The sequence below is a fragment of the Diceros bicornis genome, chromosome 8 (genome assembly GCF_020826845.1).
Source record: "Diceros bicornis minor isolate mBicDic1 chromosome 8, mDicBic1.mat.cur, whole genome shotgun sequence".
NCBI lineage: Eukaryota > Metazoa > Chordata > Mammalia > Perissodactyla > Rhinocerotidae > Diceros > Diceros bicornis.
In genome coordinates this window covers 1,599,952-1,625,412 of record NC_080747.1, presented here as the reverse complement: position 1 = coordinate 1,625,412, position 25,461 = coordinate 1,599,952, and the positions used below count along the sequence as shown (strand labels likewise).

General features: G+C 55.4%; 2 protein-coding genes across 16 annotated transcripts in view; both read left to right on the top strand.

The window, feature by feature from the left end:
• Positions 1-15,242, top strand: MXD4 (MAX dimerization protein 4). The gene is made up of 6 exons (XM_058546574.1): positions 1-107; positions 208-307; positions 3,949-3,978; positions 9,968-10,082; positions 11,195-11,357; positions 11,810-15,242. Exons 1-6 carry the CDS (start codon positions 44-46, stop codon positions 11,965-11,967), a joined length of 630 nt encoding a protein of 209 aa, XP_058402557.1. The 5' UTR covers positions 1-43; the 3' UTR covers positions 11,968-15,242.
• Positions 15,243-19,840: 4,598 nt separating this feature from the next.
• Positions 19,841-25,461, top strand: part of LOC131409410 (HAUS augmin-like complex subunit 3) — a 186,069-nt gene continuing 180,448 nt past the window's right edge. For 5 of the 15 annotated variants that reach the window (XM_058546563.1, XM_058546562.1, XM_058546561.1 and 2 more), the window contains exons 1-3: positions 20,656-21,068; positions 21,486-22,535; positions 23,519-23,958. In XM_058546563.1, the coding sequence (XP_058402546.1) occupies positions 21,627-22,535; positions 23,519-23,958 (1,349 nt within the window). In that variant the 5' untranslated portion in view covers positions 20,656-21,068; positions 21,486-21,626. The other 10 variants (XM_058546567.1, XM_058546565.1, XM_058546568.1 and 7 more) reach the window with 6 other exon arrangements.

The window sequence follows — 25,461 nt, the reverse complement described above, 5'->3', positions numbered from 1 at the left end:
CCGCCGTCCCGGAGCGCGTGGGCGGGCGCGGGCGGGCGGGAGGATGGAGCTGAATTCCCTGCTGATCCTGCTGGAGGCGGCCGAGTACCTGGAGCGCAGGGACCGAGGTAGCGCCCGCGCCCCTTTGTGCGCCGGGCCGCGGGCTGGCGGGCGGCGGCGGGGCCGGGGCCAGGGCGGGGGCCTGCTGACCGCGCCGTCTGTCCGCAGAGGCCGAGCACGGCTACGCCTCGGTGCTGCCCTTCGACGGCGACTTCGCCAGGAAGAAAACAAAGGCGGCCGGCCTGCTGCGCAAGGCCCCGAACAACAGGTACCGCCCCCCGCGCAGCCGTCCCCCACCCCACCGCCGGTCCGGGGCCCGGGCTCACCCCTCGGGAGCGCCCTCCCCCGGCCCCGACCCCCGTCCCGCAGCCCGGCCACCGCCGCGCGCCCCGGCGGCCAGCCTGGAGGAGGAGGCGCGCCGGGCCGCGGCCGCAACCCCGCCCGGCCGGCCCCGCCCGCGCCGTCGCCATCTTCCCGCGGCCGCGCCTCCTCGGCCTCTCGCGTAAACAGTGCCACGCGTACAGCGCCCGCCGCCCGGGGTCTCCTCCCGCAGCCGCTCCCCGCCCGCAAGTTGTTCTCGACTTCTCCGGGCAGGAAAAAAGTTGTCAGTGGGCGCTGGCCGGTGCCCCGTAGATCCGGGGAAACTGAGGCTCCGTGCAGAGCAGCGTGGGGCTGTCAGCCCTGACCTCTGCTCGCCGCGGGTGGGTGGGCCGCATCTCTCCGACTGTCTCCAAGGGCCGAGCCTGCTGTTGGGCTGAGTCCCCACACCGCCAGGCGCCTGGACAAAGAAGGCTCATGGAGGCCCTGCCCTGGGCCCCCAGCCCTCCCGTGGTGCGCACCACTCCTGCCCAGCCTTTTGACACAAGTGAAACTCCAGCCACAAGTGTAGGGGTCACCTTCTTTGGGACAAGAGGCCCTTTTTAAGCGGGCCGGAAGAGGGGGCAGGCTGCCATGCAGCAGCCCCTCCTGGTGCCAGTAATCTCCCCCTCCTTGTACCCAGGCTGCAGAAGCCCTGCAGCTGGGATGCACTTCCCTGGGTGGGGAGTGGGGACCCTCAGCTAGGGCTTCCGTGGGTTCCACTCTCCTGGCTGCCATGAGGACTGCAGCACACCTGGCACTGACCAGGGGCCCACTTTGGCCCCCGACCATGTCACCAGGCTGGAAGCTGTGCTTGCAGGGGGCTTCCGGGCCCCTTGGCAGAGGGTGCGGCTCATTCCTGTGGCCTGCCCGTTCTTGGGAAACAGAAAGGCTGGCACAAGGACCAATCTCCTGTGACGTCCTGGCGCCCTGGGCCTGGCAAAGGATTGGTTGAGTCTCCATCTGCCCTGGCTGGACATGTCTCTGAGTCCCAGCCCCTGGTCCCCTGCTGGGGACAGTTTGGGAAAGGACATGCGTGGGGGGGGGGGGGTACCACGGCCTCAGGCCTCCTCAGTGAGCTAGCCAGGCCCCTCCTGTTGGGTCTTGCTGTCCCCAGTGCCCAGCTACCCATGGAAAACTCTGGGACGTGACCTTGGACTTGCATGGTAGGGGGTCCCCAATGCTTATCACCAGAATTGTAGTTAGGGCTCTCCAGGTGCTTCTTATGTACTGTGTTTCATGCACATGCTGATTAATATTTACCCAAGCCCATGAAGGAGATGTTATTTTTATCTCCATTTTGGGGCTGAGGAAACTGAGGCATAGAGAGATTGAACTACTTGTCCGGGGCCACCCTCTCGCCTCTGGGACTCCTGTTCTGAGGTGGGGTGCTGGCCTTCTGCATTCTACTGGGATGGAGACCTTGAGGGCGCCGGGAGGGACCGAGAGGGTCTCACGGGCTCCGGTGCACCTCCCTGCTGGTTCCTCTGGGCAGAACCTGACCCCCCCAGTGCCTGAGGCACTCCAGGGCTCACAGGGATGGCTCCTCGAGGCTGTCCTGGCCCGGAGGATCGGGGCTCTGACTTGGCAGGGCAGCCCCACACCTGCAAGGCTTCTGTGTTCCAGCACAGCTGGGGCCAGGGTGCAGGGTGGGTAGTGGGGCAGGAGGGCAACGTTTGTGGGGGGACAGCGGCCCCATTGGTTGCCAGGCCTTTAGGAAGGACTATTCAGGGGCAGTGGTTCAGCAGGAGGGGCCTGGAGCCAGCCTGCTGGGGATCAGGTCCTACAGGGAAGTGGGCAGATGTCGAGGGGTTGAAGTGAGGACCAAGCGAGGTGATGCCAGGAACGCGCTTAGTATAGCCCCAGGCGGGCTGTCCCACCTCTCCGCCTCTCCTCCGGCCACCATGTGAAGCATGGCCCGGGACAGGGTGCTCCTGGGACCTGTGAGGAATCTCCCCGCAAGGTTCCTGCGGGTATCTGGACCTGGGAGGAGTCCCAGGAGGGACTCTGGGCCCCTCTCCGTCCCCTGGCTGTCCCTCTTCCTCCAGGACGAGGTCCAGCGCAGCCTGCGAGGGGGCGGGCGGGCTTCTCTGTATTAAAGGGCACTCACTGACCCTTACTTTCTTCACAAGTGAGCAGACCTACAGACCCACACCGCAAGGCTGAGGTTCAGACCAGCAAGAAGCCCGATGGCTGTGTCCCCTCCTGGCCTTAGCCAGCCCTGGCAGAGGTTCTGAGGCTCCTTGCCCAGCCCATGTGACCAGCAAACCCTCGAGGTCCCTGGAACCTGTGGGGCTGGAGGCTCTCCTGAGGCTGCACGGGGAGGCCCAGGGAGCTGGCTGCCCCAGTGGGAGGAGGGGAGGCCTTGGGTCCCAGTTGGCTATGGTGGAGCCACGAGCCATGGCAGGTGGCAGAGGCAAGCAGGATAGGCACGCACTCTGGCCTGAGGGGTGGGGACGGGAGACATCTAGTCCTGAGTTCCTGGAGCAGGAGAGAGTGAGGGCAGGCAGGCAGAGATCAGCAGAAGTGCCAGGAAGGAGTGAGAGGTAGAGGGCACAGGGCTCCATCTGGGTGTGCTCTGAGGTGGCTTGGGCTCTCTGCTCATGTGTGAGGCAGCCTGGGAGGCCTGGGAGCCCTGGCTGGCCCGAGGGGTCTCCGCCTGGCCTGGGAGCTTTGCCTCACTGCCTCACTGTCCCTCAGGGTAAACACTGGTGCTGCTCGCTGCAGTGCTCGTGGCTTTGTTCCCCTGTCTGAAGGGGTCAGATGGGCAGGACTTGAGCAGCAGATGCGGCCACTGCCCCCAGAGAGGCTAAGCTCAGGCCCAGAGCGGCCAGTCCTGCCGGACCATGGCCTAAGGGAAGTGGAAAGGCCAGCCTTGGTCTCCCCCCGGCCCACTGGCCCAGGGTGCATCTGCGTCTCAGAGGCCCCCTTGTGGCCTGATCCCTCCTGAGCTGGGTCCACTCTGTCCCTGGGTGTCCCCATTGGTATGATGGGCTGTGATCATGCACGTGTGTAAGCCTGACGGGGTGGGGATGGTGCTCTGGCTGGTGATGTCTGGACAGGACCGCCCGTGTCCTGAAGTCCTGGCCTCTGTGCTCACCTGCACTTGGCCCTTTGTGCCAGCCTACATGGCTCCAGGGACACCGCTGGCCTTGGAGAGTAGGGAGCAGAGTGGGGCTCAGTGCCCAGGCTGCCTTGGGAGCACAGTGTGGGTCAGCCCCAGGACTGGCTGTTGCTGCTCCTTGGGCCTTGCCCACCCCTTCTGGAAGGGGATTTGGACCCTTTTGCTGGCCAGAGCCCTCACGTGCCTCAGTGTGCCTCACTGGGTGAGCTGGGCGGCCCTGGGCCCCCCTGGACACAGCTGCACCTCTGTGTCTCCTGTCCTTGTCACGTGGTGCAAGGTCCCTTCAGCATTTGGTCAGCAGCTGCTGACCTGCCTCAGCCCTCCCCATCCTGGGCCATCCTGGTCTGCAGTGTCCCTGAGTAGAGCTTGGTTCCTGTGCTCTGGTGGCTGGGCAGCAGAGTGAGCTCTGTCTTTCTCTCTCTAAACAGGTCTTCACACAATGAACTAGAAAAGCACAGGTAAGCAACCCCCTGTCTACCACCCCCTGTCCCCTGAGTGAGTTTCCTGACACGTCCCACCCACCCTTCTGCTGAGAGGATGCGGCCATCCCCCCGTGTGTCCTGGGTATGGCTGACCATGCTGCCAGGCCGTGCCTTCGTCTTGGGAAGGGTCAGTCTTGAAGGAAGAGTCCGGGCCCTACTCTCAGGCTTCCATGCTGGGAGGCAGTGGTGGGGGCCCAGGTCCTGTCCTTGGGAGCTCAGCCTGGGGTTAGAGCCAAGTAGGGGTCAGGGACTTGGGACAGGGTCCCTTGTGCTGTGTAGCAATCAGGGCCAGCTCCCTGGATGAGGAAATCCATCTACTTTGGGGTATCTGAGCCTCTTTGGGAGCAGCTCTTTAGCCCTCAGGATGCTGACCTCCACCCAGAAAGGTTCAGCCCTCTTGGTCTGGGGCCTCCTGTGCCCTGGGGCCTGCTTTCCAGGGAGCTAGAGTCTTGTCCGTGGGGCAGTGGGATGGGCAGCCAGTCCCAGGTCATGCGGGCCTGGTGGGAAGCTCTGGCCTAGGGCAGGATCCAGGGGAGCCCACTTCAGGCCCACCCACTGCCTGCAGGGCTGAGTCTGCTCTGGGTCCCCCTGTGAGGAGCAGGGGGCCGGTGGTGAGAAGTGAGAAGGGCAGCATGGTGGCCTGAGGAGGCTCTCCCCTCCAGCCCCAGTCAGCTCCGGGTCCCGCCTCTGGCTGGCCCTGGCCTAGCTGCAGGTCTTGCTCTGCCCTCAGGGGTTCTGTGACCTGGGACCTGCTCTGCAGTGGGGATGAGGCAGGCTCTGCCCCTGCGGATGGGTGCCCTTGTAGCTGATCTCAGCAAGGCCGGTGGAAGCTGTGAGTGGGTACAGAGGCCCTGAAGGCAGGAGCCCAATGCCAGGACCAGGGTGACACCCCCAAGGAATGCTGGGTGGTAGCTTTCTCCTGACCTTTGCTCCCATCTGAGAAATGGGCCAGTTCTTTCCTCCATTTTTGGGCTGGAGTGTGGGAGTGGGGGTCTGGCCTGCCCTGGGAAGTTTGGTGCTTGGCCAGTTCTCTCTGTACCCCACCACCACATCTATGCCCACGGCAGCGCCAACTTCCGCTCCCCTGAGATTCGGGCCTCTGCTGGGCGGGCGCTGGGCAGGGACAGAACGCCGTGTTCTCTGGAGAAGCCACACTTCCTGGACTGGTCCTGTGTGTTTGAGGGGTTCCCAAGAGGCCATGGGGGAGGGGCAAGTGCTTGCCCCAGAGAGCCAGACAGGCCCTGGGGTTGCTCCCAGGCCAGAGGAGATGGCCTGCCTTGACCTGGACCCAGGAACCTGGGCAGGCATGTGGGGGTGTTCTGGGGATGGCTTCCTGGGGACAGTGCCTGGGAGAACAGCCCCTCAATGCAGACAGACAGAAGAGGGATGACATTGGCGGAGGGTGGGTAGCACTGGCATAGCAGTTTGAGGAGGAGGACAAGGGCTGACCTTTGACCCCTGCAACTACCCTTTGACCCTGGTCTTGGTTTCAGCAACCTTCTCCCAGAGCCCACCCTTAGACTGGGCCTCATGGGCCCTTTTGAGACACACAGGCAGAGTGGGTGGGCAGCCTGGGATCTCTGTGCACACCCCCCAAGCCCAGGGCAAGGGACTCTGTTCCTGGCTGGCAGATTGGCAAGTGTAAGCAGCCCTGAGGAGCCCACGGGCCCGGAACAGGGACCTGTATGGTGGGGACCTCGGTCATGGCTGTACCTGTGACTGCCTGATGCTGATGCCGGATGCCCCTGGCCACAGGAAGGGCTGTGTGCTGTCCCAAGGAAGGAAGGAAGCACCTGGCTGGGTCACCCGGCCAGCCCCCAGGGAGGCACGCCTTGGACATTGCCTTTGCTGGAAGTGTGCCCACGTTCGGCCTGCGGGGCTTCCCCTTGCCTATGCTCTGAGCCAGCCCTCTTCTTCCTCCCCTTCCTCCCTCCGCAGACAGCAGCTCCAGCGGGTCTGCTAAGGCCAGTGCTCAGCTACTGACGCCAGGGGCCTGGGGATCATGTAGGCCACGTGTTCCTTGGCAGAATGATCCCCTTGCCCAGCTCCAGGCTTTAGCTTTTGCATGTGTTGGGGGAGTGGCAGGGACCATCCCAAAGGCCAGCCCAGTGCTCTCAGTGGGGCCCCTGCCCACCTCTCCCCAGCATGGGGATGGTTGTCCTGCCCTGGGTGGATCCCTCCCTGCAGGGGAGGGGTAGCTGCAGTGCAGCTACCCCAACAGGTCAGTCCTCCCGGTGCGGGGCTGGCCCCATCTGCCTGACGCAGCCCCACGCGGCCTTTATAAACCCCGCAATGACTAGAAGATGCAAGTGAGCAGAAGGAGAGCATGGGGCTATGCTTCTCGTCCCACCGCTGAGGGAACCACTGTTCCCTCAAGCGCTGGGGGACCCAGCAGGAGCTCTGGGTCCTTCTCTGAGGAGCAGGGCCCGTGTCAAGGGCCACGCTACAGCCAGCTGCTCAAGACGGGACTGCTGTTAACACTAATGCAGTGATTCCCAGAGGCCAGTTCTGCCTCCTGAATCCACACCGAGTTCCTTCGGGAAGTGGTGGGTTTTCAAAGTTCCCAGGAGTGCTGGGGACAGCCGCGAGGCACTGGCGGAGGGCCTGGGGCACTGCCGCAGCTTCAGAAAAGGGCTTAGTGAGAGCCCAGTGCCGCCCCGGGCTGCAGGGCCTTGGCACCCCCCCCCCCAGCTCCAGGGAGGTTGTGGGGATGCCCACTCCCCACAGGGGAGAGACGCAGGCTCAGAAGGGCAAGGACTTGCCCAGGCCCTAGCAGCCTGCAGTCCTGTCTGAGCACCCTCCTGGGTTGGGTGGCATGCTGTCCAGAGTTAAACATTGCCTGGGTATAGTCCGGTGGCCTGGCAGTCTGTTCGTGTACGTCACAGATGCTCGTGGACCACTCCTGTGCCCCACCCCAGAGACAGCCATCCTAGGCAGCTGGGAGGCCTCACCTGCATCCTCCTCCGTCTCCACATGGAGACTAACTTGGATACAAAGGGGACCTTGGTGTCCGCTGTTTCCTACCTTGACCTTTCACCTGACACCACGTGAGCACTGTCCTCCTGTGTCCCTGCGCTCTCTGCCTCCTCATCCAGGTGCCCACGTAGGACACGCAGCTGTTCTGCAGGGTTCTTAGCGCGGCCCTCTGGTTAACACAGATGGTGCTGCAGTGAATGTTGGTAAACGTGGTCTCTGCATCCCTGGGGGGTGTTTTTGTGTGACGAAAATCCTAGAAGTAGAAATGCTGGTCAAGGGTTTGAGTCGCTGCCATGGCTTCAGAACTGCCGTCCTGTTTGCTCTCCTACCGATGAAGCACGAGCTGCTGCGCACTGGCCAGCCTGAGGGCCGGCCGGCACTCCTTTCATTTCAGCCCAAATTAGTCTCTCCCGGCGAGTTTCCGCTGCCGGGTGACGTGAGTTGGAGTCGGTTCTGTGTTGGAAGAGCTGTCTGTGTTCTGCAGCTTGCCTGTTTGTGTCCTTGACTCGTTTTCACATTAAGATATTCCTCTTTTTTTTTTTTGATGTGTATGAGCTCAAAATGTCATGAATAATAACCGTTTGTCTTTTATATGTATTGCAGATATTTTTACTGTTATTTGTCTTTTAGCTATGTTTTTTCTTTCTTGTACAAATGTGTCTTTTTCTGATTGTAAAAGTAATATGTGGTTTTTTTAGCATAGAAAACCTGGAAAATACCAAAAAAAAGCACAAAGCCAAAGAAATAAACATTGCCAACCGCCTCTCCTGGAGACGCATGCTTCCTGCTCTTCACTGTGTCTTGTTGAGTCTCTTGTGTGCGTCTGCTGTTTTTTATTTTTTTAAACAATATTGGGTCACTTGTCACATAGGTGGTTCTGTATGCTGATTTTTTTCACTTAACACTCATGATGTGAAAACGTGTAATACACTTAAAGTGATGATACGGTTGTCTCTGGGTGGTGGAATTTGGGGGTACTTTTCATTTATTTTTTTCTTCCTGTTGATTTGCATTTTCTAATTTTCCACAAAGATCACGTACTGCATATGTAATTAAACGGTAGACTGTAAGAATTGCCATTTGCTATAGAGTGAGTGGACAAGGGAACCCCACTTTCCCACTTACTGCTGGTGGCAGCACAGTGGGCCCCATTGTGGAAGGGGGTGGGTCTCTGATTAGTGGGCCCCTCCTTGAGCACAGAGTGCCATTCATTGGTGCGCTCTGCACCTCCTGCCCCATGGTTCCTGGCCCTATTCTCAGTGGGGCAGCCAGAGTGCTCGCCCCTGGGAGGTGAGGAGGCTGAGGTTCCCTGGGCTCTGAGTGGTCATGCAGCAGGGGCCTGGGATCCAGAAGTGTGAGTTTCAGAACCCACTGGTGTGCCCCCTTCCCCAGCCCTGGGTCCATGTGGGGGTGGGGGCTCATCTCTGAAGATCCTCCACATTGAGGCAGAGGCTGGAGCCTGCTCATACACAGGTCCCCAATGCCCAGGCTGTTCAGGCCCCAGCTCTGCGTGGCCTTGTGGCCAAGCACAGCCTTTGTCCCATGTCCTGGAAGTTCTTCCTAAGGTCTAACTTGGCTTTACCTGGAGAACTTCTAGGCCCCAGAGTGCCATGGGCTGGGGTGCCCATTGAGGAGGTGCTTTGTCATCGGGGTGCTGTGTGGATATGAGGGAGAGACTAGGGCCACAGGTTGCAGCGCAGTCAGCCCTCCTTCTGCAGGGTGGGGCTGTTATCGCCGCTCTGCAGACAGGCTCCTGCCTCACACCCAGCTGTCCCTTCCCTACCTGGGCTTTGGGTGCCCCCTCGGTCCAAAGAGAATGGCTGTCCCTGCTCACTTTCCTCCCAGGGTCTCTAAGGGCTAAGTGAGACTGTGGACTTGCTGAGGCTTCGGGACATAGGGAACGGAGATGAAAAGGTGGGACAGCAGTGTGGCACCAGCTGGGGAGAGGAGCATGTGCTGGCGTTGGCAATGGCAGGGCAGTCAGGCAGCAGGTTGTCAGAAGCCTCAAAGAAAACCTCTTACCACTTGTCCTTGCAGTTCCTCTCTTAAGAGCTTAGCCTAAGCAGAGCATCGGGGTTCAGAAACAACCATGGCAACCTGCAGGGGCTCTGGCGGCCTCGGATGCTGAGGCACGTGGATCACGTGGACGTGGCGGAGACCCCAGGCCATCACGGTGGCCAGAGCATGCTTTGGGGGTGAACTTTAGCCCCGCCCCGTGATCTCCGCCAGTCTGCCCTCCCCAGATGAGATGAGTCAGGAAGGGCAACATTTTTGCAAGGGCAGATCCAGGTCAAAGCCCCTCGCGTGAGGCCCCCTAGGTGAACAAATGCTGCTGAGTCTTATAGCTCTAGTTTTGTGAAAAAACAGCGTTCATCTGCATGGACACAGGGACAAGATCTGGAATGAAGCAGGGGTGAGAGGGGCTAGTCCTCGGCCTCCTTGGCCTGGATGGACTCATGTTTCTATGGTGACGAGAGTGACCAGAGAGCACCCTGCACTTGGTGAGGTGGGGGATGTAAATGTTGTCTGAGGCCCCTGGATCTCTGGGAGCAGCCTGACCAGTGCCCTGTGTCTCCCCAACTCCCCTACCTCCTCCAGGTTGTCCCCCCTCCCCCTGGCCTCCTGGAGTCCACTGTGGTGGGTGGTGACAGCAGGGTGAGCTGGGGCTGTTACGCAGTCCCTGGCCATGGCACTCTGAGGCTCTGAGGGGCCATGGTGAGCTGGCTGACCACACAGGCCTCGGCCACAGGTCCTCCTCTTCTGCTGGGGCATCTGGAGGGCTGTGGGTGCCAGGCTGCTCGAGGGGCCGGGGGAGCTGCCAGCCAGGCTGGGAAGGGAGCGCCAGAGAGGGACCCTCAGCAGGTCTGTGCAGGAGTCCAGCTGGCTGCCTCCCGCCCTCCCCCAGACCTCTCTTCCTGCTCTGTTGCCACTGCTGTTGCTCCTGTGGGCTGTACTGCCTTCCTGACGGTTCTGTTTCTGGCTCTTTCAGACGAGCCAAACTCAGGCTCTACCTGGAGCAGCTCAAGCAGCTGGTGCCCTTGGGCCCCGACAGCACCCGCCACACCACGCTGAGTCTCCTGAAGCGCGCCAAGATGCACATCAAGGTGAGCAGGGCCATGTGCCCCACCACCGCCCTGGCCAGCTCCCTTGGCTGACCCCAGCCTGTCCCTGTGTGCCCTGGGGGAGTGACCAGAGGGCCCAAGGGTGGGGTGGGGAGCTGCCCAGCAGGTGTACATCGGGGGCCTAGGCTCTCCGGTGGTTGAGGGTGTGTAGCACTGAGCTGCTGAGGGTTGAGGAGGACACGGGTACGTGTTGTGTTTTGTTGGTTGGTGGTGAGAGTGGGAGGTGGTGGTGCCAGGCTGGGGGAGGTGGAGGGGGGTGACAGATCACCCTCTGGGGCCCTGGGCTCTGAGAGGCAGCAGCTTGGAGGAGATGTGGGGCCAGGAGGGGAGGGGGTTCCTTCAATGCCATTGTTATGAGGCTGATGGCAAGTAAGAGGCCTAGTGGTTGGGGGAGCTTCTGGGGCGGAGGGTGGGGGTCGGTCTCTGGGGGCTCACAGTGGGTTGTGGGCTGAGTGAGATGTTGCCCAGGGCAGGCCCCCAAGGCCTTGAGACTGAGACCTGCTAGTTTTTGGGTCTTGGGATACTTGGGCCAACCAGGGCAGGTCTCAGTCCCTTCATGGGCTCCTTGCAGGGCCCCCTGAGCCTGCACAGGCGTTGGCACCCCAGGCAGGGTGGCAGGAGCTTTAAGAGATGCACACGCTGTGCCCTGGGGCCCTCACAGAGCAGGCAGCATCTCAGCACACGGGAAGGTGTGCACAAGGTGAGGGGCAGGGTGAGGTGCTGCAGGCACAGACTGGGTGGGGCCGGAGTGTGCAGGGAAGAGCCCCTGTGGGTAGCGCTGTCCTCCAGGAGGAGGCACCAGCCCAGGGTGGGGTGGCACTGTCCTGGGGCTTCAGGCCCACACGTGACTTGGCTTGGTCAAGCTGGCTGGTGACTGAGCCTTTTGGAGCTGGTCAGCAGACGCAGAGCACAGGGCTGGGAGGTGGCACCAGTATGACCACCTGTTGGGAGTGAGAAGGGGGTACATCCGACTTTTGGGCTCATGCCGCATGGGGGATGGGAAAGCTGCCCTGCCCAGACCTCTGTGCCCCAGTACCTGGACCCTGTGTGGGGGAGGGTGTGCCCCCCAGGCTCACAGCTCCCCCCACCCCCAGAAACTGGAGGAGCAGGACCGCCGGGCACTGAGCATCAAGGAGCAGCTGCAGCGGGAGCACCGCTTCCTGAAGCGGCGGCTGGAGCAGCTGTCGCTGCAGAGCCTGGAGCGCGTGCGCACGGACAGCACAGGCTCTGCGGTTTCCACAGACGACTCGGAGCAAGGTGGGGATGTGGGGGCAGCCCTCATGAGTCCTTTGGGCACATACTTAATGCAGCCCGGAGGTGGGAAGCTGGGAGGGTGGGGCTGGCCAGGGAGGCAGCCTGGGGGAGGGGTGGGGATGACAGCAGTGGGCAGCAGATGCCCCTGTGATGGTGTGTCCCTGGCACTGTCCGAGCACCCTGTGTATAGTGGCAGAAGTGATGGGACAAAGAGGGTGAGGCACAGAGGCTAGGTGATCTGCCCTCGTGAGGGCCGGAGCCTGGCTTGGGCCTGGCAGTGTGCTTCAGGGGCTGTGTTCTTAACAGATCTGCAGACTGGGAGCCCTGTCTTTCCCCGGACCCCACCCCTGGAGCCTCTGCTCCCTCCACAGTAGGCAGCGACAGGCCCCGACTTTGAAGGGAGCCCCGGCTGGCACCCTCACAATGTTTGACTCCATCTCCTGTGTTCTCCCCAGAAGTGGACGTAGAGGGCATGGAGTTTGGCCCTGGCGAGCTGGACAGTGTTGGCAGCAGCAGTGACGTGGACGACCAGTACAGTCTGCAGAGTGGCGGCTGCAGCGATGGCAGCTATGGGCCCCTCTGCCGGCGGCCTGGGCGCCCCAGCCTCTCGTAGGTCCGGTGCTCTCTGCTTCTTGGCCCGCCTGCCTACCCGCCCAGCCAAGTGTGTCAGCCCTCCAGTCCTTGCAAGCCTCTGCACAGGCCCACTGCTGTGCCATTCTGGAAGCTCCAGCTGCCACCTGGGCTGCCCGCCTCCACCTGCCTGCCGGTCAGGGCCCTCCATGCCGCCCGCCCCTCACAGCTGGACAGGGACCCCTGCAGGGAGGCGGGGCCCAGCTCTCACGTCCCGGAGCCCAGCGTAGCCGCCCACGGTCTGTTCTCAGATTCCTAATCATTCCAGAAGTATTAAATATCATTGCTGCAAACCTCGGCGGGCGCCGTGTGAGGGGCTTAATGACCACTGCAGGGAGCTCAGACCCCAACCCTGGATTCCGGGACCGAGGAAGGAAGGAAGGCGTGGCTCTCCGTCCATCCGTCTGTCCATCTATCTGTCGGTCCACGTAGGCTCCTGAGGCATGGACAGAGGGATCTATGAAGGGCGGGACTCGGGTGAGCACCCTGGGACAGGTGGGTGGAGAGGGGCCTTTGTACCCCACTGGTTTCAGGAGCCAAGGCTGGGCCCCGGGGGGCAGGCCTGGCCACCCCACTCTGAGCTGGGCGGCTTCTGCTCTGTTAGGTCCCTCAGATGTACACACGCATGCGCCTAGGCACACACGCCCATCTGCACACACGCCTGTCTGCACACACGCTCGCCTGCACACACATGCACACAGACACACATGGTCACCAGACCCAGAGATCCCAGGATCCCCCAGAGGGCACATGTCCTGGGGAGATTGGCCATCATGGGTCACCTGGGCCAATGCTGGCCCCTGGCCTGTGCCTGGCTCCTCCCTCAGCTTACCTGCCCAGTCTGCACAGGGCAGGGGGCTTCTCCTCCCAGCAGGGCTGAGGTGTGCTGGGGGCCAGCCAGTTGAAGCCACTGGGTCCTCAGGGGGCTTTCTTATCTCTCTTTTTTAAAAAAGCAAAAAAAATTGCTGCACTGCCTAGCAGCCCAAAACAGGGCTCCCGGGAGAGAGGCTTTTCCCAAAAAACAAAAGAGAAGCATCTTTAAAAAGAGAAAAAAGTCTCTCAAGACTCCCGGCTAAGTGACATCAGCATGTGCCACCTCTATTTCCTGTAGGAGATTTTTGTACTCTATTTTCCTAGCCATTGTTGCGTCCTTGTTTGCTGAGGGGTGGGAGCAACCCAGCGTCTCAGGGACTCATCTGTCTGTCACCGTCGTCCAAGTGTGCCTTGTGTCCCTTGTCTGGCCCCACCCCGACCACCACCACCAGCATCTCCCTTGTGGCTCACGGGACGCCCCTGGCCTGCCCAGCAGGTGCCCTCCTCGCCCCTTCTCCATGGGGCAGCCCCTCAGCAGCCACAGCTCCCAGGGAGTGAGAGACTGCCAGGCCAGGTCAGGGGCTGTGCGGGCAGCGCGGCTGCTTTCTGGTCACCTGGCAAGAGGGGCCGCGATCTGGCCCCCCAGTGTTGTTCTCCCTAGTGACTGGCAGGGACCCTGTTCAGCCTGGCCTTCTAGTCGGTGGCCTGCTAACCAGGGAAATAGGTTCTCCCCTGTACCCAGCTTGAACCCTCCCCACCCCCAAGCCTGGGGTGAGGGCTCTGGATTTCAGACAGTGGCAGCTCATGAAGACAGCTGTTCACCCTGGGTGGTCAGGCCTGAGCACTAGGAGGCTTCTTTTGGCCTTTCGTCCCCAAAGTCCTTGTCCCTGGGGACCACACAGCAATATCTGGGCAGCGGGCTGTGGGGCCGACCCACAGCATTGACTGCTTCCCTCTCCGGTGCATTGTAACCAATTTCTAGATCGTGGGCAAAAATTTGTGTTTATCTTTGGTCACGCCAACAGACACCCCAGGGTGGGTGGCCTACTGAGGCAGAAAGGGGTCCCTGGAAAAGCTCTGGCACAGAACCTGCCCTACGGGGCTCAGGATGGTAGATGAAGAGCAGGGTTGTGGGGAGACAGTGCATGGAGTTGGGGAGACTGTCCAAACGGCTTGCTGGTGGTTGCAAGGAAAACTGTTCTGTTGGCATCTCATTCCAGCTCCACTGGGGTCTGGAGTGCCCAGCAGGGGCTTCTTCTGTCAGCCTGAGCATGTCCACTCAGCGTTCCTTGCCAGCACCCCCATACCAGCTGAGCAGGGCAGGAAGGCCTGCGTTTAAGAGCCTGCTTCAGAAGACAGTGCTAGGCCCCTGGGATGGCCTGTGTGCTGAATTCTTAAAGCATCAACTCCCCGCCTCACCCCCCAACACCTGGAGGAGTTTCTACTCCCACCTCTGGCCAGTAGAATCCTACCCAGGTGATCAGCTGTGGCCCTTGGCCAACCTTCCTGGCAGCTCAGCCTGTAGCTTTTCAGGCCGTGGTTCCCGGGTGGGCCAGGGAGTTGGCCTCCCTGGCCACCCAGACTTGCTACGGTCCCAGCTGCCCCTCCTTGCCACCAGCAAGACATGCGAGGGGTGGTCCTTGGGGGCCGGGTTTTGGTGCTAGGACTTCACATCCATCCCCCCTCCCTCTGGCTCCCTGCCATTTACACAGGTTGGCCATTGCTGGTAGCCACAGGGACCCGGATGGGGCCCTGCTGAGGCCACGTTGGATTGTTAAGAGCATACCTGAGCGTTATTGGGTCTGTAGAAAGCAAATGGGACCAGGACAGGGCCACTGCGGTGCCTGTACCCTCTCTGTGTGCCCTCCCACACCCATGTGGGCCACTGTGGCACTCGGTGGCAGAGATCCTGGAACCCCAGGCTCAGGTTTGGGTCACCACCCTGACTAGGAGGCAGCTCCCCACACGCCAGGCCACCACCACCCCGGTGCAGGCACAGCTGGCTAGGGAGGTTGCAGGACGGCTTCCCCTCCTTGGAGCCTTGGGCCCACCTCTGCAGATGGGGTCTTGGAGGCATGGTGCCCAAGCCTGCCTTCCTAGATGGATGCCCAGCCACGGCCCTCCTGTCTGCCCCAGACAATCCCCATCTGTCTGGTGGGGCAGGCTTCCCCCACTCCCTCATCCCTGCCCTTCTCTAGGCCAGCTAACCTGGGGCCCCCTCCCCACTGCCCTGCACACAGGACTCTGACCCCTGGCCACATCTAGGGCAGTAGGGCAGGTTCCGTGCCAGAGCCTGGGGCTGCCCAGAGGGCCTGGTGCTGGCCAGGTAGGCGCATTACAAGATCCTCGCTGGAGAGAGATGGGCCACCCACCCGCCTGTTCACTGGGAGGGACTGTGCTGTACCATTCTGTCTTTGTAATATAAATACAGATTTTTATACCTCACCCCTCTGGCTTCCAGTTCTTTCCATCTCCGTGTTTGGCTCTCCTCCCCTCAGCCTCTGTAGGGAGCCTGAGCCCACTGGTGGCGTCAGTGGCCGTCACCACCCTGCCCATAGCCTCTGCTTTCTGGGAGGCATGACAGACGACAGTCCTCCCCCCACCTGCTGGCTAGCCACTGCTGAACCCCACAGTCACAGCTGCCTCCCTGGATAGTCAGACCTGGAGTTGGATGAAGGTGGAGGTCGAGGTGCAAGTCCCCTCTTTCCTACCCTGCTCTCCCAGCCTGTTTGCCAACCAGGAGCTCTTGCTGCCAGCATTCAGACTTTGCCCCTGGCCCTGGGGCTGGGGCACTGCCTCATGAGGACAGCTTGGCCCCTAGGGTGCTCCATGTTGGCCGAGTGTCCTCAGCCAGGTGCCCTGGTCCGGGTGACCTCAGCCCACCTCCTTGTGCCTGTGCCCTTTCTGCACAGCAGCTACTGGCTCTCAGGGATGGACTCTCAGAAACCCTCCTTGGCCCTCTCCTCAGCATCCCCAGAATGTCCCAGGCATGGCCTCTGCCTCCTGTCCTCAGGACATGTTGTGTGGGGTGGGGGTGTGAAAGTGTGCCCCAGCAGAGGGCAACCAGGGTAGGAAATGCCCACCTCAAGTGATGGAGAGTTGGCCAGCCAGAGCAGGGCTTTCTGGGAGCTTGGGGCTGCCATTATGGCCATGTGACCATAGCACACTGGGGATGGCTCAGTGAGACCTGGAGGTGTCTTTTGGGGTGTCTGTGGGAGAGGACCTGCAGGGACCCCAGGAGGGGAATCTGAGTGCCACCTCCCTCCTGAAGCAGGCAGCAGTCCTCTGGGCTCTTTGAACCTGTGTGAGTGCTCCTGGGGGCACCCCTAGAAAACAAGGGAATTCCTCCTGGGAATGCAGCCAGGTCCTCCTAGCCACACTGGGGATTTGGGTGTGAATGTAAATGGGGCATTTGAATTCCAAATACTCCTATGATTTAAAGTCCCCACCACCTTTTATTGAGGGCATGGGGGCTCCAGGAGCTGTGCTAAGTAAGCACTTTACATAATTAGCCCCTGATGTCCTCACACTGGGCCCATCTCACAGACAGGAAACTGAGGCTCAGGGTAGGTACCCACTGTCCCCAAGTGGGCCTGGGACCTGACCCTGGTCCTCTGGGAAGACCCTCTTGCTGCAAATTCCATCTCCATATTTCGGGCCTGGATTGCAGCTAGTGCCCCCCAAGTGGGACACTTGCCTCTGTCTCAACCCTCCTGCCCCTGCTCTTCTTGGCAGCCAGAATGACCTTGGTGGTCTTGTTGCCCCCTATCACCTCCAGGATTAACCAAGGTGCCTGCTCTCTCCCCATCGGCTCCTATGTCTTCAACTCAGCCCACTCCCACCCTTGCTTCCCTCCATCCCTCTGCATTCACCACCCCCTCCTCAGCTGGGCCACCACCTCTGGGAAGTGGGCCCTGAGTCTCCTATGCCCCTTCCTGGTACATTTTTGCAGGGATTATGGCCTCCCAAATCGGGTGCTGGTCTAACCTGGGCTAATCAGCCGCAGGGCCCTCTTTACGCCATTACCTCTCCTCCAGTCCCTAGCCAGGCCAGGCGCCTTGCACACCAGCCCCACAAGGATCTTTCCAGAATGTAAATGGATTATTGCCACTTGCCTGTTTAGCTAGCAGTGGCTCTCAACCCCTCCTTCCTCATGGCCTTCTGCCTCCTCATCCTGTCCTAAGGCCCTTTTTGAGACCCTCCCCGCTCCCAGGCCCCTCTGCTGCCCCCTTCCTCCCACAGCCCTCTAAGCACAGCCTCAAAACTCCCCCGACCCCTTGTTGGGCCATCTTGGTGAGCTCCTGACCCCAACCCGGTCCTGAGTTTGAGGACTGAGCTTTCACCTTTGTCACATGAATGTCAACTCGATGGAAGACAAACTCACTCTTCTCCCACCCTCCTCAAGCCCTGCAGCATAGGTGGTGCCTTCTGTTTTCTTCTGAAGAGGAAAGATTAATAGGAAAAACTGCCACTGTCTTGCTCAGCTGGAAGCCGAGTCAGCCAGACTTGCTCTCTGTCCATCAGCCCCAGGGTTCTGTTCTGAAGGCAGCCCCTGCATGCCTACATGTCGCCCTGAGCTGGCTCGCTCCTCCTCTCTCCAATACATGGGAGCCTCCTTGCATCTATCTCTTGCCACCTGTGTGTCACTTTTGTTACTGCAGAATCAAGCTTCTAACATGTGTCTGAGAATGTCAGTCCTCTGCTTAGAAACTCCTCACTCCCCGTGACTTGAAGCATGGGGTCCCGCCGCCATCACTGAAAACTACATCTGGAAACAAAATGATCTTTAACATCAGACTACAGTTTAAATATATCTGATATGTTTCTTAATACCAATAGGAGAAAAAAAATTCCTACAGGAAGAAAAAAAGGAGAAAAAGACAACCACAAGGACACTTGCTGCCCACAGTTCTGTTTAGTCCATTCTATCCTCATAGACTTTCTCAGTGAAGATTCATGCCTGGGTACCCTTTATCTTTTGACTCCATTAAGCACTCCACTAAAACCTCCAACAATTTCGATTGAAGGAAAGGAAGCTTGTCCTGGAAGTAAGTGTAATGTACTTGCTTTCTTAAATTCCACGTGCAAAAATGCCCTAAGAAGTCAAGTTTCCAAAGAAAACTTCCTAAGTCTGTATAGTTAAACCTATTATGTTTGTCATTTTACTCGGGGGGCTAATCCCATTGCGATTTTTACTTTACATTTTTATGGCTTTTTTTGGCCCTGCAAACATCTTTCAAACAAATAACTACAGTCATAATTCAAACTCACATGGAGAATTTGTGGGCCCAGGAAATGACGTGGGAGTCACTACACAAGTGGGTTTCTAGAATGGCCTCATGTGCTCAGGGTCTCACTCTCCTGTCCCCTGTGGATCTTTCTATAAAGCAGCCCCTTTTCTTTCTGGCATCTTTACTTCTGTCTCCTCTGAGTTCCTCCTCACAGTCTATAAATATCCCCAAGTTCCTCCCATCTTACAACAAAACAAAACCCAACCCCTCCCCCCAGCTCTGCATTCCCACCCCCTCATCTCCCGTCATTCTGCCCCTTCTCTCTCTTTCCCTCAATCTTTGCCTCCTCAGCAAAACTTCTTGAAGGCGCTGCCTGCACAGCCTCCACTTCCTCCCCATAAGCCAGTTCGGCTGGCGTCCCATGCTGCACACCGGCCCCATCTCCACCCCCTCGTTGGGCCAAGGGAGCCCTCCGGTCCAGGGGCTCTAACCTGGCCTCCCAGCTAACCAACAGGACTTTCTCCTCCTGGGTCCATCCCCCCTGGTTTCAGGCCGCAGCACTTTGTGAGTTTTTTCCCCTGTAATGTTTGTTTTTCAGATAATTTTAGGCTTTATTGACTTTTAGAAGGGGAGGATAAAATAGTAAAAGAAATGAAGAATTACTAGTATGTATCTTCAACTCAAGATTAATTCATTGTATCTGCCTTAGAACATTCTTTTTTCTCTTAAAAAGAATAAGAAAAACTGTCCAGAAAGACTTCTGCCCTTCCAATGTCACACTAGACTAGGACATTGTCTAACAAGCCACGTTAGGGTCATTTGATGTTGGGGGTCGTGGGAGTACTATGTAGTAGTGACCAGGACCCCAGACTTTGCACATTTAGATGTTAATTTGTAAAGGATTGGTAAGTAAAAAATGATTTTTGTCTGGTAGATATGCAAATGAATTCTGTCCAATACAAATGACAACTTCAAAGTTATCATTTGGTGTCATTGGACTGTGGGCATCAACCAGATTTGCATCGAACTTTGCAACCTAATTTCAGCACTCTTTTTTTCATTGACTACACACGTCGTGGTTCTGGCATCCTCCTTGGAAACCACGTTTCACCTTGAGTTAAATCTGTCTTTGACGCGTATCCAGTCTTTGTTAATATAAGTTATATTTTCAACTTTTTAAAAGTTATATTTTGAAAATGGTATTGTGGAGGGAGTCAGCTTTTGCTTAGTGGTCAGATGAGGGCTTGGGAATTAAGTGCTTTTGCAAAATAACGTTCATTGTAAGAGATAGTAAGGCGAGTAATAACAGCTAAGCCCTAAGACCACCAGGCATTGCTCCCATTGCTCTAGATCCATGAGCTCGTTCAGCCCCAGCACTTCTCAAAGGGGACGGTCATCGAAACCGTCTAGGACGCGACACAAGAGGGCACCGGGCCGAGAGCTGCCCCGTCACGCAGCAGGCGAGCGACAGGGCCGGGAGCTGGCTCGGGTTCGTGCTCCTGACCTCGGGTAGGCTTTCCCCTAAAAACAGCCCTGTTAGAGGGCATTTGGGGTACCGGGCGGACAGAATGTAAACACATCTGAAAGCTGAACTGGGTGGAGAAGCCCGCCGTGGAGGCCCAGCACAGGTCTAGAGGAACAAGGAAGGACCCAGGGCCACACCGGCAGCCTAAGGCCGACCCTCGCCGCCAGGCGACCCGCCCACGACCCCGCTCAACTCCGCCCCAAAGGCCGCCCTCGCCGCCCCGCCTCTTCCTACAACGCGCCTGCGCAGACGGTCGTCGTGCGGGCCCCGCCTTGGCCCTGCGCGCGCTCCCGTGAGGCAATGCGAGGCGCGGAGCGCGGTGGCGGGCTGTTGAGGGGGTGCGGACTGAGGTCCTTGAGGTGAATGGCGGTGGCCTCACAGTGCTTGGCGGCGTGGGGCGTGGGGCTGTAGGAGCGGCGCCGATCGCCTAGCGGCCTCTTTTTTCCGGGCGCCCCTGGAGACTCCTTTCAGGCGCGCGAGGAGCCGTCCGCGCGGCGCAGTTGCGGCCCGCGGGGCGAGGAGCCGGGGTCAGGGGCTGGGGGCGAGGGGCGGGGCTGCGGCGAGGGAGCAGGGGGCCAGGGTCGGGGCGCCAGTGAGGGAGGGGGGGCTCTGGTGGGGACGGGGCCAGTGAGGGAGTGGGTGCCGGCGAGAGAGCGGGGATGGGGGGAGCCTCTGGAGGGTCGGGGTGCCAGTGTCGGGGGCGGGGGGCCTGTGGTGGGGCGGGGCGCCAGTGTCGGGGGCGGGGGTCCTGTGGTGGGGCGGGGCGCCAGTGTCGGGGGCGGGGGGGGCCTCTGGGGGGGCGGGGCGCCAGTGGCGGAGGGGACGCCGGCGAGAGAGCGGGGGCACGGGGGGGATGTAGTGGGAGCGGAGCGCCAGTGGGGCGGGGCGCCGGCGAGAGACGGGGGTGTGCTCCGGTGGGGGCGGGACGCCACTGAGGGAGGGGGCTCGGGAGGGAGAGAGAGACGGGGGGCGGGGCTCCAGTGAGGGGCGCCGGCGAGAGAGGCGGGGGGCGGGGCTCTGGTGGGGGTGGGACGTCAGTGGCGGGGGTTGGTGCCCGTGAGGGAGGAGCCCCGGGAGCGCTCTGGCCCTGAGGCGCTGTGGGACGTGAGCGGATACTCCTGAGCTCGGCCGAGCCTGTCACCAGTCTGGGGCTCGTGCAGCCTGTCTTTCATGCCGATTTCTTTGTGGATGTATCTTATTAACATGCATACGTGTCATAACTGAATTACACAAAAGACATTCTGCCTCGAATGTGTCACGTATGGTCAGTTGGTCAGTACGACTTGTCACCGTCACTGAAGTTCTCGTAGTTAAGGCATCGTGGATTCTTCAGTGGTGCGTTTGTTGAAGAATAACAAATGACTGGAATATTTTTACTTAGTGACTGCTGGTTCTTTGGCCCTTCTCACGTTGAGGGTCGTTCTTAAACCTTAACCCTGATTTTCTCTGCGTTAGGTTGGTCGTATCTGGACGTTGATTCTTGCGTGAATGGCGGATGCTCATTGAGGCCTTGAGGTAAGTCTTCAGTTGAGTCTTCCTCGAAAAACTTACCATATTCATTTCTATTTTCTTGCTTAGGAAGAGCAGGGAAAAGAGGCTGCTTAGCCACATGATGGCTTGGACTTGTTTAGATCCATTTATTTTGAGTTAAAAACTGAACTGTTGCTGTATGAAATATATAATGTATTTTAAACCACTTTGTTTTTGGAAAAAATAAGATTTTCTTGTTTTAGGTTTTCATTATTGTTGCAGTATTGTAAATAATCCCCTAATTGTTTATTTTGCTTCTCTTTATCTTCACCAGACATTTCAGCTATAACTATCTCTGGAGTAGATAGTTCCCAAATATCATGTGATATTTATCTATATTGTCCTTTTAAAAATATAGTCGCCTTTCTTTGTGGTCTAATACTTGTTTTTTTCCTCCCCCAGGAGATATCGTTATAGATCCTAAAAATATTTTTTCCTCTTCTCTATGGACTTAACATAAAATTAGTTTTGTTTGTATTTGGATTTATTTTTTAAATATTAACACTGTAAAACCATATCAGTTACAAAATATCTGGGTAAACCATGAGTTGTGGAAAAGAGTTTGTGGAAACATTAAAAAAAATTGATTATCCCAAAGCTGATATTCTTAACGGGGAAGATTTTGACTGGTTATTTGAGACTGTTGAAGATGAATCATTTTTGAAGTGGTTTTGTGGGAATGTAAATGAACAGAACATATTGTCTGAAGAAGAATTGGAAGCATTTAGCATTCTTCAAAAATCAGGCAAGCCCATCCTAGAAGGAGCAGCATTGGATGAAGTTCTTAAAACCTGTAAAACTTCTGATTTGAAGACACCTATCCTGGATGACAAAGAGCTAGAGAAGTTAGAGGATGAGATTCAAACTCTGCAGAAATTAAAGAACCTAAAAATTCAGCGACGTAATAAATGCCAGTTGATGGCTTCAGTAACTAGCCACAAGTCTCTGAGGTTAAATGTTAAAGAAGCAGCAGCCACTAAAAAGCTGAAGCAGAGTCAAGGAATTGTAAATGCTATGAATACTAAGATCGGTAATGAACTTCAGGCTCTTACTGATGGAGTTACAAAATTGATGATGTTCTTCAGACATTCTGATTTGGGTCAAGGGAAATATCCACTGGTGTTTTTATCTCAGTTTTCCTTGGAAAAATATCTAAGCCAAGAAGAGCAAAGCACAGCAGCATTAACCTTGTATACCAAAAAACAGTTCTTTCAGGGTATACATGAAGTAGTTGAAAGTTCAAATGAAGAAAATTTTCAGCTTGTAGATATACAGTCACCATCTATTTGTGATAATCAAGAAATCCTTGAGGAGAGACGGCTAGAGATGGCTAGGCTGCAGCTAGCATACATTTGTGCTCAACATCAGTTAATTCACTTGAAAGCAAGTAATTTGAGCATGAAGTCAAGTATAAAATGGGCAGAGGAGAATCTTCATAGCCTCACTAGCAAGGTAAACGTAAGAAATGAGACTGGATTCATATTATAATTGTTAGTAATAGAGGATATAATATTGATATTAAAGTACTTTAGAAAGGGGGATGTAATAACTACTTAGATTTCTTGTTTTCTGTTTGTTCACCGCTTAGCTGTGGTGTGTCAGTGTTTCATACAAATAGATCCTCGTTTGAGTGGAGGGCAGAAATAGTAATTATAACCCCAACCACATTATCTAGCTAATTTTAAGCAGAAGTACTTTCGCATTCTGAATTTGAAATTTATGTTGGTTCGGATACAGATGACACTGAAATTTCCTTTTTTATGATGTATGGGTAAAGAGCCTTATTGCTGTATTATGCATATTCTGCCTTGTTTGCTCTGACTGGAGCATGGTGCTAATGAAGTCAGAGATCCAGTTCAGTGGACTGGAACCCTGATTCTTTGTTGAGAATTTATAGATGTATTGCAGAATATCCATCTGCACTCTTGGAAAGCTTGCGTTCTTGGTAACCTAACCACTAGATAGTTGAGTAAAAATACAACCTTTCTGAAACTGAATACAGCACCAAGTTAGTTTCTGTAACTGACATGAACTTTGGAATAGTGTATGAAGTCCTGTCATTGTGTAGAAGTGCTAAAATCAGCTACTGAGATTTTTTAATTTTAAGAAAAACTTAAGCATACATTTGCATTCATTGAGTAGTGTGCTAATAATTTTTATTGAGTAAGACAAGCATGACAAAATCTGTGTTTTGGTAGCCATTACTGTATATGTGTTGTAGTAATAGCATTAAGATTTAGCACTTCATACTGGTTTTACTCTTAGCTTAGTATATACTTTCCTTTTTAAACTCTGATTTTGGCTTTTGATAATATGAAATTAGTTTTTATTAGTGAACATATTATCTGATAACCTAAAATGGAAAGTGAAAATAATTTTAAAACTATTTCAACTTTATACTTACAATTTGAAATATAATTGCTTTCTTTGTGTAGGCTCTTGGCAAAGATAATTTGGATGCTAAAATTTCTGGTTTGAACAGTGAGATTCTGAAACTTGAAGAACAAATCACTCATATAAAAGACAAAAGTTTGCCTGCTGTGGTAAAAGAGAATGCCCAGTTATTGAATATGCCAGTTGTAAAGGGAGATTTTGAGCTGCAGATTGCTAAGCAAGACTATTATACAGCGAGACAACAGTTAGTTTTAAATCAGTTGATAAAACAAAAGGCATCATTTGAACTTCTACAGTTATCATATGAAATTGAATTAAGAAAGCATTGGGACGTATATCGTCAACTTGAAAATTTGGTTCAAGAACTTAGTCAAAGTAATATGATGCTCCACCAGCGATTAGAAATGCTAACAGACCCATCAGTATCTCAGCAGATAAATCCAAGGAACACCATTGATACCAAGGATTATTCTACTCATAGGTATGCTTCATTGTTTCTTTAGTGAATAATTATTTTTCCTTTTGTTTGTTGTAAAATATTAGAGACGAGTTTGAACTAAAATTGTGGAAATTTAAAAAAATTCTTTGCACTCCAATTTTGACCTGTCTATTCTCTTCTTCCACTTTTCTTTCATATGCCTCTTTTTCCTTTTTAATTTTTTGCTCTCTTTTCCATTCACGTTAAATCTGGAAGTAGCTACTTTAGACCCGAGGATGGGTTGGAGGAATAAATATACACAGGTCTTATTCACCTTTAGGCACCACTATTTAGATGCTTTCTTTTAGATTTGGGGCAGGAGTTTGAATATAGCTTGGTGTACAGTAGGTAGATATTGCTGGGCAGAGAATTGACTGTATTTGGAGAAGGTGGCCATAGAGAGTGGAGAAGACTTCATTTCCATGTCTGGTCAGGTGAATCAGTGAGAATGAATGCTAGCTCCCATCCTTTTCTGGATGTCTAAGCAATTGATGGTATGGGGATACTGAAATTAGAGGGCTAAAGTAGTCAAGGCCTCAAAAATCTGGATCCTACGCGTGGTTTTTCTTGAGGACTAGAAGAAAATCATCTAATCCTTTTATTATTAATGAAATGAGGGGGATGGATAGGGCTGCCTCCTTGCACGATTTCAGAGGGTGGCATTGACGTCATGATCCATGTGAATGGTGCCCCCTGGAATTGTGTAGTCACATCCCATAAGAGCAAAATTGGCAGCCTTGGGCTTGAACCAGTTTTATGAAATCTGTTGCAACTTGTTAATATAATTAAAATAATATCTATCTTTTAATTCTGAGAAAAAGAGCAGACCCTTTTTGTCAGGTATTTGTAGAAGGTGCTGCCTCACATTTTTCCATTTGCCCTGTAGGATTTTTCTGCCATTAATGTTTGAAGTTTTAAAGTGGCCTCATGGCTCATCAGGAATTTAATTTGTCAACCAAATATGGACAAGACTGGAGTAGAAAGATTACTATTACTATTTATGTAGCTCTTTATTGTTTACTCTTTTTACATTTTACAGTTTATATTTTCAATTTTTCTCTTTTAAATCTACCACAATCCTTTAAAATAGATAGGTTATTAAGATGTGAAAATTAAATTTCAGAGGTTAGTGACCTAGGTTTCACATAACAGCCAGAACTCAGACCTAGGTCTTCTGTTTCAAGTTCATTTCTATTTCTATGACATCATAGTTGTGTTCTGTGAAAGAAGTGTTTTCTTGGGAGATACCTCTGAAATGTACTTTGTTTGAAGTAGGCTACTGGCAGTTAAAGTAAAAAAAGAATTTTATATCTAAAACTTGGGAGATGGGAAAACTGGGAATTCAGATATAATTAGAATATGTATTTCTGTAATGAGATAGTATTTTAGTTGGAATGTTTTCAGTTGCTTGATTTAGCAGCTGACATTAATATTTTTAAGTTTTTAGCTATCCTCAAAGATGTCCCTATTGGATTTTGAAAACTATACTAACGAGAGTTTTTTCCT

Bases quoted from the DNA above. Each gene is read 5' to 3' on its own strand.
- MXD4 (XM_058546574.1), top strand. From the start codon at position 44: ATGGAGCTGAATTCCCTGCTGATCCTGCTGGAGGCGGCCGAGTACCTG. The intron at 308-3,948 runs GTACCGCCCCCC...CTCTCTAAACAG, and splicing joins CGCAAGGCCCCGAACAACAG to GTCTTCACACAATGAACTAG. The intron at 10,083-11,194 runs GTGAGCAGGGCC...CCCCACCCCCAG, and splicing joins GCGCCAAGATGCACATCAAG to AAACTGGAGGAGCAGGACCG.